The sequence below is a fragment of the Cherax quadricarinatus genome, chromosome 26 (genome assembly GCF_038502225.1).
Source record: "Cherax quadricarinatus isolate ZL_2023a chromosome 26, ASM3850222v1, whole genome shotgun sequence".
Taxonomy (NCBI): Eukaryota; Metazoa; Arthropoda; class Malacostraca; order Decapoda; family Parastacidae; genus Cherax; species Cherax quadricarinatus.
The window spans coordinates 4,453,886-4,465,554 of NC_091317.1; the positions used below are offsets into that span (position 1 = coordinate 4,453,886).

Genomic DNA, 11,669 nt, shown 5'->3' on the forward strand with positions numbered 1-11,669 from the left:
TTTCTAACTTTAATGTTAAAAACAACATAGACTTGATTGATAAATTAAGCTCCTTGACTGACTTGAATGATTTTAACATGGTTAGTTTTGATGTTACTTCTTTGTTTACGAAAGTTCCTGTCGATGATTTATTAAGTTTCTTATCTGAAGAACTCGTTAACTATGATTTACCATTGCCAGTTCCTACTATCATTAAACTTATTAAACTTTGCATTGTTGATGCAAAATTTGTATTTAATGATAAGTTTTACACTCAGAAGTTTGGTATGGCAATGGGAAATCCTCTTTCACCTGTTCTTAGTAACCTATACATGGAATTTTTTGAAACAAGGTTGCTTAACACAATCCTCCCTAATAGAGCTAAATGGTTCAGATATGTTGATGATAATTTGTGTCTTATGCCCAAAAATGTGGATATACACCATTTCCTTGGAAAATTAAATAGCTTAGCCCATTCTATAAACTTTACTGTTGAGTTTGAAGAAAATAACTCTTTGCCTTTTCAAGGTGTTTTAATTATTAAGGGTAATAATGAATTCAAATTTAAAATTAACAGAAAACCTACAAATAACTGTTCCTATGTCCACTATTATTCCTCGCATCAAGATAGAGTCAAACTGTCTGTTTTCTCATCAATGTTTTTGAGAGCTTTACGAATTTGTAGTCCTGAGTTCATAGATGAGGAAATATCCAAAATTTATGAAATAGGTAATGATTTAAAATACCCAAGAAATGTAATTGATAAATCTTTTAAAATTGCTAGAAATACTTTTTACAATCCAAAAAGGGACAACCAGCCTTATTCAACTAAAAATATGTTGGTTCTCCCTTACCATGAAAACTTGGTTGATATGCCTTCTCTTCTTAAGACTTTTAATATTAAAGTTGTATTCAAAAATCTTGATACAGTAAAAAAACTTTTGATAAAGATTTCCCCCCAAAATGCTGATGGATGTGTCTATAAGATTCCTTGTAAAATTTGCGATAAAGTTTATTACGGTCAAACTGGTAAGATTAAAACAACATAAATATAGCATTAGAACTGGACAAGATTCCAATGCTCTATTTATTCATGTAAGAGATTTTAACCATCCAATTGATTTTCAAAAAGTTGAGAAAGTAGTATCAAGCAAGTCCATGATTGACAGGAATATAATTGAATCTTGTTTCATAAAAAGCAGTTTTGACAATAATATGAATATTTCCTTTGGTTTATATAAATTAGATCCATTTATAATTAATAGAATTTGGGAAGAATTTAATACACTGGACAAATAATAATTTTTAAATTTTTTTGGGTAGAATAGTTTGTAGGTGAGTTGTGCAAAGGACCTATCCAAGTTGGGTCGGCGCGCGTCAGGTGTTTAACCGTTGTGGGATCTGATAGTGAGGTGCTGGCCAGACCCCTTATATAGCTTCCTTGGATGCTTTACTTTCATAGTTCCTTGATAATGTGAGTAGTCACGAAAGCGCTTGGAATTTCTCTATTCTTTCAGAGTGGTTGTTTTGCATATTCTGAAATCACCTGTTTACTGTGATCTTATTGTATTAAATATATATATATATATATATATATATATATATATATATATATATATATATATATATATATATATATATATATATATATATATTATATATATATATATATATATATATATATATATATATATATATATATATATATATATATATATATATATATATATATATATATATATGTCGTGCCGAATATGTAAAACTGGTCAATTAGCAAGAACTCATTTAAAATTAAGTCTTTTCTAAATTTTTTTCATATACGATTAAAGATACAATTTTTTTCATTAATGTTGATGTAAAAATTTATAATTTTGCACCAAAAGGAACTTAGAAAACTTACCTAACCTTATTATAACAAGCGCAATTTATTTTAGGCAAACCCAACTAAATATATTTTAGGTTGGTTTACAATAATTTAATACTAAACAAACACAGTGAAATTTATTTTTTTCGTATAGTTCAGAATGATTTTGGCGAAATTATTGCATACACAAATTTAAGGGGTAATGCCTGCTGTATTTTGGGCACACGCCCCAGCTCTGAGGAGCTGGATGAGATTTTCGCCTTATAATCGGTGATACTCACGTAACAACATGTACCTTATATGCCACCTTTATATCAACAATGTATCTCTTAAATCTTCTATACCATATTATGTAATAATATATATATATATATATATATATATATATATATATATATATATATATATATATATACATGTATATATATGTATATATATATATATATATATATATATATATATATATATATATATATACATATATATATATATATATATATATATATATATATATATATATATATATATATATATATATATATATATATATATATATATATATATATCTTTCTTTCTTTCAACACACTGGCCGTATCCCACCGAGGCAGGGTGGCCCAAAAGGAAAAACGAAAGTTTCTCCTTTTACATTTAGTAATATATACAGGAGAAGAGGTTACTAGCCCCTTGCTCCCGGCATTTTAGTCACCTCTTACAACACGCATGGCTTACAGAGAAAGAATTCTGTTCCACTTTCCCATTGAGATAAGAGGAAATAAACAAGAATAAGAACTACAAAGAAAATAGAAGAAAACTCAGAGGGGTGTGTATATATATGCTTGTACATATATGTGTAATGTGACCTAAGTGTAAGCAGAAGTAGAAAGACGTACCTGAAATCTTGCATTTTCATGAAACAGAAAAAAGGACACCAGCAATCCTACCATCATGTAAAACAATTACAGGCTTTCGTTTTACACTCACTTGGCAGGACGGTAGTACCTCCCTGGGCGGTTGCTGTCTACCAACCTACTACCTATATATATATATATATATATATATATATATATATATATATATATATATATATATATATATATATATATATATATATATATATATACATATGAACTCAAGAGATACTAAAATAATTCGATTTAAATATTTAATTTATTAGAACGTAAAAAAAATCTTAGAAGTATAGCAAAAGCGAAGAAGATGCTAAGTCACTTTGGTCTACAGACAGTACCATGAATATTTACTCACAAACTGAATTTTTCTCCTGGATTTCTTCTTGGAACATAAAGAGTAGCAGCATCTAGAAGAAAATCTGTCGAGGAACCCACACATCTTCCTGTGTGTCTTCTTAGAATGGAAGAGTTTCTCTTCCTTTGTCTTCCAGACTGATGACGTCTGAGATGGTATCTGATACATATTGATTTAGCGCTTACCTCTTATGATGACGAGGTCAATAAAATCATAATAATAATAATAATAATAATAATAATAATAATAATAATAATAATAATAATAATAATAATAATAATAATAAAAATAATAATAATAATAATAATAATAATATTTTTTTTAAACACAACGACCGTTTTCCACCATGGCAGGATGACCCGAATAAGAAAAACTTTCATCATTCACTCCATCACTGCCTGTCAGAAGCGCGCTCACACTACAGTTACAAAACTGTAACATTAACACCCCTCCTTCAGGGTGCAGAAACTGTACTTCCCATCTCCAGGACTCAGGTCCGGCCTGCCGGTTTCCCTGAATCCTTTCATAAATGTTTCCTTTCTCACACTCCAACAGCACGCCAAGTCCTAAAAAAACATTCGTCTTTATTCTCTCCTATCTAACACGCTCACGCACGCTTGCTGGAAGTCCAAACCCCTCGCACACAAAACCTTTACTCCCTCTCTCCAAGCTTTTCTAGACCGACTCCTACCCCGCCTTCCCTCCACTACAGATTTATACACTCTCGAAGTCATTCTATTTTGTTTCATTCTCTCTACATGTCCAAACCATCTCAATAACCCCTCCTCAGCCCACTGGATAATAGGTTTGGTATCCTGCTAATCTCCAAACTACGGATTCTCTGCATTATATTCACACCACACATTGCCCTCAGCTATGTCATCTCCACTGCCTTGAGCCGTGTTCTTGTTGCAACATTCACAACCCATGTTTCACACCCATATAAGAGCGTTGGTATAACTATTCTCTCATCCATTATCCTCTTTGTTTCCATGGGTAAAGTTCTCTCCACAGACTCCTCAGTGCACCACTCACCTTTTTCCTTTTGTCAATTCTAGTGTAATAATAATAATAATAATAATAATAATAATAATAATAATAATAATAATAATAATAATAATAATAAAATTAATAATAATAATTATAATAATAATAATAATAATAATAATAATAATAATAATAATAATAATAACAAAAGAATGCATCAGATGTCTAGTTGAGCTGCAGCAGTGGATGGAAAAACACTTACCCACACGTGCCACCTCGTCCGGCAGTTGAACCCTGGTTCATTTGGCTGGCAGGTACTAGAAACTACTGCTTCAACACCCGTCTCGGGGAAGGGAGTGCCTTAATGCTAGTAAAGAGTTCTTGATCCAAAGATTTGAAGCTACACCTCACCTTCCTTTAATCACATCTGTTTCCTTCATTTTAGAAGCGCTGCATGACCACTTTTGGCTTAGCGCCTCCCTATGAATACACTAATAATAATAATAATAATAATAATAATAATAATAATAATAATAATAATAATAATAATAATAATTTCAATAATAATAAAAATAATAATAATAATTATAGTAATAATAATAATGGTATTATTATTATTATTATTATTATTATTATTATTATTATTATTATTATTATTATTATTATTATTATTATTATTATTATTTTCTCAGCTGCTAGTAATGCAGTCACAATGGGCAATTCACCTGCCTGCATTTCTTCCATTTTGCTGTTTTTTTTTTTTTCATTTTGCAGTTGCTTCCATTTTGCATACAGAGAAGTTCCTGTAAATCTTTTGCAGAGTACGAGGCTGGCATGTTACACACTGAAGTCAACGAGATGACCACGAGGAACCTTGGTCAGTGCACAGCCGAGCGAGTACCTCGATCTTTGCTATCCAGCATCCTAGATACAGGGTTATAATATGTGTCCTGATGGGAACACATTAATTATATATCCTTGTAAGAACGGTACACGAGGAGTCAATATTTGCGCATCTTTCCCAGCCGACTCCTACATCTCATTCAGTACTGGTCATCAGTGTGGTTCTGTTGATCGAAGCTCAGCAAGTATTGAGACTTGACTCACCAGTCCCATTTCGTCCCTATAGGACCGGAGATCCTTGGCCAGTGGGGAAAGCATGCCACGAATCACTGAAACCAGAGACCAGATGACTGTCACCTTTCTCTTCCAGAGCCTCTATGTACCAATCCTTTAGATTGTATTGCATCTTCTTTACTCGACTTTTCATTGTACCTTCTCACGAGATAATTTCGTAGCTTTATTCTTTAAGTTTACATTGCATCTAATGCACCTGAAATAGTCTTGAACTGGTTCCATAAATTTATATTGCACCTTCATCTCATTCATCATGTAATTCACCTACCTCTATTGAGTTTGTATTGCAATTGCTTCTTCATTACATGTGTTGCATGTTATTTCTTTATGTCATAAGCTAATTTTGCCATTTTTGACTGTAGTCCTGTTGTTAGAGCATTAGTAAAATCACAGAGAATGTGTCGCTTAACCCGTATGGGTTATACAGAGCCTTGGAAAATGGAAGGCAGTCTCTCTGAGACAAAGGGATGACAAAACCAATTCACTGCATCAAGAGCCCCTCACCGGCAACAAGGGGAGAATTTTTGAGGAATTTCACTCACTGAGAACTCGCGATTCAATTTCAGATCCATTCTAGTGATCCGTATCAAATGAGCTGTAAGTTATCTAACAGAAAGCTGAAAGCGTATCTGTGCAACATTATTTACATAAAATAATAGTTATGCTTGGTAATCGATAATTTATAGCCATTATATTCCATGTTCTACATAACATACTATTTGAATCTGAGACTTTTTTACTACATTTCACACATGTTCGTTTAACCTGGGCCTCACTATCATCATAAAAACTCTTAACTCCTCCCCCGTCTCTCTCTCTCTCTCTCTCTCTCTCTCTCTCTCTCTCTCTCTCTCTCTCTCTCTCTCTCTCTCTCTCTCTTTCTCTCTCCATCTCTCCATATATTTGTGTGTATATATATGAATATAGTGTTAAGAGATTTTACGATGATAGTGAGGCCCAGATTAGAGTATATAGGAGAGACGGAGATTATTTCCTAGTAACAGTAAGCCTTAGACAGGGATGTGTGATGTCACCATAATTGTTCAATATATTTATACTCGTAGAGGGGGTGTAAGAGAAGTGAATTCTAGGGTGTTGGCAAGAGGTGTGGGATTAAGAGATGAAGAATCTAACACAAAGTGGGAGTTATCACAGATGCTTTTTGCTGATGACACTGTACTTTTGGGAGACTGAAGAGAAGCTGCAGAGGTTGGTGAACGAGTTTGGAAGGGTATGTGAAAGAAGGAAATTAGAAGTAAACGTAGGAAAGAGCAAGGGAATGTGGATAACAATAAAATAAGTTAGTGGAAGACTGGATATCAGATTGGAGGGAGTATGGAGGAAGTGAATGTATTCAGATATTTGGGAGTGGACTTGTCAGCAAATTGGTCTATGAATGCTGAGATGAATCGTTGAATTGATGAGGAGGGGGAAAAGGTGAGTGGAGCAATGAGGGGTCTGTGGAGACATAGAACGTTATCCATGGAAGCAAAGAGGAAAATGAATGAGAGTATAATGATACCAACGCTCTTATATGGGTGTGAAGCATGGGTGGTGAATGTTTCAACAAGGAGAAGGCTGGAGGCAGTGGAGATGTCGTGCCTGAAGACAATGTATGGTGTGGATATAATGCAGAGAATTTGCAGCTTGGAAATTAGAAGGAAGTGCTGGATTTCTAAAAGTGTTATCCAAAGAGAAGAAGAAGGGTAGTTGAGGTGCTTTCGAGATTTAGAGAGGATGGCACATAAATCTGTGCTGGAAAGGTCAGTAGGGGTCGTCCTCGGAAAGATTGAAAGGAGGGCGCCAAGTGGCTTGGATTGCCAGCAAGTGCGCCTGAGCGTGTTAGGAGCGCGTAGAGACGAATTGATTTTATAACTTGACATGTTGTTGAAGTGTGAGGAAAGTAACATTTATGAAAGGATTCAGGGAAACTAGTTAGTCGGACTTGAGTCCTGGAGATGGGAAGTACAGAAGTACACTGTGAAGGAGGAGTGTTGATATGTTGCTGTTTTTGAACTGTAGTGTAGACACGCCTCTGGCAAGACATTGATGGAGTGAATCATTGGAGGAGAATGAAATTAGCCTAGCTACCCAGTTGCATACCAACGTATGTAATTGGGTAGCGAGTACAACATCCAGTTCCGCTGGATGCGCTACTTTTAAGGATTGTGTGGTCCCGTGGATTAAGGCGTCATGAGTTTTCGCCCACCATGAGGCAGGCCAAAGCAGCATGGGTTCGACTCTTTGGCTAGTCACAATGTTGTTATATACATATATATACATATATATACATATATATACATATATATATATATATATATATATATATATATATATATAATATATATATATATATATATATATATATATATTGCAGTCGATGACGTGTCGATAAATATTTTGTTTTGAAGGAAGCGGTGAGTAATGAGAGTGTGTGGACATTGTTTACCTAGACTTTAATAATTATTCGATAAGATTCCACACAAGACTGATAAAAACAGAAGTGACGGCACACGATGATGCAGAAGAACTGGAAGTGGAAGGGTAAGTACCAACAAGGTAAAGCAAACCTGTCAGTGGATATTTTCATTAACAACGACATTTCGCACACACATTGGGCGTTATGAAGTGACTGTCTTGATCAAACCTTTATGTGGGGCAGTACTTTGTGATTAATAAAAGCATTCACTCTATTTAAGAAATTCTTTCGTAGATAGAGAAGCAATATAGGAGATTTGCATCAAAATTTTTGGTAAAGTTTCGGTGTGAACTTGCAGCGCTCTTTTGGACCCCATATTACAAGACTGAAATAGGTCAAGAGCCCTTTCCTGATTCCCTGAATCATGAATATTTCTAACATAAAATGAAAGCACTGAAGATAGAGAAAAAGTACTAAAGTTAAAGTGAAAGTACTGAAAATAAAGTGAAAATATTGAAGCTAAAGCAAAATTACCGAAGATAAAGAGAAAGTTCTGAAGATAAAGTGAAAGTACTGAAAATAAAGAGAAAGTACTGAAGATAAAGTGAATACTGGAGATAAATAAAAAGTACTGAAGAACAAGTGAAAGTACTGAATAAATCATTTAAGTACTGAATTTACAATCTCTTGAAAGGTGTAGCATGAGAATAAATTTACAAATCAAATCACTGAGCGGACACCAATAGGTCGATGAAATATATAACCAAAGAAAAACTAGCAACATGCATTCAGAATAATTAAATTCAGATTCCGAAAACCTATAATAAGGCATTGTTTCTCAATTCCTATACATAATTTTTATGGCCTAGATATATATATATATATATATATATATATATATATATATATATATATATATATATATATATATATATATATATATATATATATATACACACAATATATAGGGAAGTACCACGTCTATGGCTGGACTGGGGACCCTCATCCTCAGAGAAGACAATAAAAGTACCTCAAGGTTCTCCCCGGAGCAGTTTGAATATTTTCTTCTCCTACCACCCTCTATATTTGATATTCTATGTGAACATTTATTAATAAACAGAATACATTTACAGAAAAACATAAACATGAATACAATGGCACAATGTATCAAAGATCATGAATTTCCTCCAGCTCCTCCGGGGATACCATGGGATACCAAGGGATACTTGGAGAAAGTTTCGGGGACCAACTCCCCCGCGGCCCGGTCTCTGACCAGTTTGCCACGTGAAGGTTAATATAAAAAAATGAATGTTTAAGACTGATGTTTGTCTTTTATATTAAGAATATGACAGCTGTATGATTTTATTGTAATATTAGTAAATCAGAATATATTCTAGAGATGTATTACCCTTTACTATGTTTTTGGCGTTGTAGTGTGAGTGTGTGTTTGTGTGTGTGTGTGTGTGTGTGTGTGTGTGTGTGTGTGTGTGTGTGTGTGTGTGTGTGTGTGTGTGTGTGTGTGTGTGTGTGTGTGTTTTCTGAGAAACCTTCGCTTCAGTGCCTGGGTTAAACAAACAACTAATTCAATTTATATTATCACATCGTCTCTTTATTTGTCGACGACGAAGATTCGGTGCTTATTAGCCTCGAGTACCTGCGATATAAATAAAAAAAAAATATTTTAAGGTTCGTAATATTCATTATAAGTCAAAACAACTATGATTTTTTGCAAGTAATGAAAGTAACATTTTTGCCAGTAGTGTTTGAATCTCTGGATTAATTAATGTTTAAATAAGACTCAAATGCTTACTTCCCAGGCCACCACCAAATCCACCTCCAGCACCACCGCCACTGCCGCCGCCGCTACCTGGGTGATGACTGCTGCCGCTGCTGCCGCCGCCGCCAAATCCACCTCCAGCACCGCCTCCACTGCCGCCGCCGCTGCCTGGGTGATGACTGTTGCCGCTGCTGCCGCCGCCGCCAAATCCACCTCCAGCACCGCCACCTTGGTGTCCACCGCTACTGCCGGCTCCACCATGATGACCTCCACCTCCTGCTCCACCTCCGCTTCCGCCTCCAAATCCACCACCTCCTCCAAGTCCACCACCGCCTCCTGTGCCAGGCTTATTACCTCCGCCGCCTCCAAATCCACCACCTCCTCCAAGTCCACCACCGCCTCCTGTGCCAGGCTTATTACCTCCGCCGCCTCCAAATCCACCACCACCGCCGAAGCCACCTTCAAAAGTAAACATAAGTAACAATTAGAAATTATAATATATACATGACAAACGATCAATGTAAATCTCATTCACAGTCTCAGAAACGAATACATAAACTTGAGAAAATTGCTAAGAATCTCGTCGAAAGACTACATTGTGATACATGCTTTTGATAATCAACCTTATATACTCCGTCCTAAACTCCTTGTTTAAAGCAAAATCTTTTTCATTCATGGATCATTCATCTCACCTCCCACAGAAAGGCGAGTTCCCGTCACGGAGACAAGGAGGACGGCAGAGGCCAGGAAGACGATCACTAACGGTTTCTGTGGAGGAAAATAAACAGGCTGGTATAAGCATTTGGTACGTCTGTGCTCTGAAGATTTCAGCACAACACGTTACATATGCATGTGTCATCGTGATATCAAGAGATTATCGTCAGAATAAACTACATGACTGATAATAGATATAAGTGAAATGAATAACTTATTTTATTGTACGCTTTGAAAATTATGCTTTTCAAGAGATCTCATGCGAAACACCTTATTTCTAACCCACGACAATACTGTTTTTGTTTGCCAAATCAGAAAGGGATATGTTTGCCGAGGGTGGTAACTTACACTGGAGGATTGCCAGTTTGCCTAAGGTGTTAAGTTCAGAAGCTTACTTACAGCGTTAACTTAACATGACTAACAACTGCAACTTTTCACGAGACCTACCAAAATTAATGTCTTTCCAAGCGATCTTTCAAGATTACTATCTTTCCAAGGAACATACCTAGTTTGTTGTCTTTCCAAGGAAAATGCCCAAGTTGCTGATGTACCTTGGGATCTGCCAAGATTGAGGTACTTGCATGGAATCTGCCACCCTCTGTTACTACCTAATAATCCTGATAGCAAGATTGATTTTTAAGGAGGATTACCAACACTGAAGACATTCCATGACATTTACCAATATTTCTGTCTCTCAGTGGGCCCTGCCAATATAATACATAAAGGGACCTGCCAATATAGCCGACTAGACGATCTGTTCTCATACATTGCTGTTATAAGGACCTACCACTATCAGAAACTTACCATGGTTGTACCAGTGAGTGAGGGCGCAAGTGGCTCTCTCAGACTTCTGACGTCCAGGTCCGCTGCGCCCTGTTATATATACTCCAGTCTTTGAACAGTGACGTCAACACACCCGAAAAAATGCGAGTTCAGTTGAAAGAAAAGTGAACGGGGGATAAGTTCAAGGATTTTGCAGCTGTTTATAAATTAAGTCTTTTGGATCCACACAAAACAAATTCATAAACCGAATGAATAATAAGCAGTTTCCAGAGTATAATAGACATCCTAAGCTCTTAAAGAATCAGGTAAATTTTTGCAAGATTTTTTGCACTCATATTTCTATCTTTAGCTAGAGTTACATGCTAATTGCCCGATCAGCCAGACTATTGTTACTGCTAGTCTGGACATCTACACAGCAATCTGACACTGTCGTAAGGGACCTATGAAGGTCCTTCATAAAAACCTTAAACGCTTGTAGAATCAAGTAATGTGGAATTTAATGCTCTGCAGATGCTGTTCTTTCGCCCAGAGTCTTTAAAAACACTTTATGTCGAATGTAAGTCTGGTTTGCCACAAAGAATCAGAGTATATTAGTTCTTGGGTACATAGTTTCTGAAATACCAAATCCAGTATCCATATTATTGTTGTGTTAACATTGATTGCATTGTGCATCAGAGTATACACATCAAGAGGTGCATCGCGGGATCTCTGAGAGTTTAATGATGCCAAGGTGAACTGTGACCCTA

At 35.6% G+C, this 11,669-nt stretch overlaps 1 protein-coding gene across 1 annotated transcript; it reads right to left on the minus strand.

The window, feature by feature from the left end:
• Nucleotides 1–9,231: 9,231 nt before the first annotated feature.
• Nucleotides 9,232–11,005, minus strand: LOC128691510 (uncharacterized). Its single transcript, XM_053780362.2, has 4 exons — nucleotides 10,945–11,005; nucleotides 10,119–10,194; nucleotides 9,460–9,885; nucleotides 9,232–9,303 (listed from the first exon to the last, which is right to left on the minus strand). The coding sequence occupies exons 1-4, from the start codon at nucleotides 10,945–10,947 to the stop codon at nucleotides 9,290–9,292; spliced, it is 519 nt and encodes a 172-aa protein (XP_053636337.2). The 5' UTR covers nucleotides 10,948–11,005; the 3' UTR covers nucleotides 9,232–9,289.
• Between the last annotated feature and the right edge of the window lie 664 nt (nucleotides 11,006–11,669).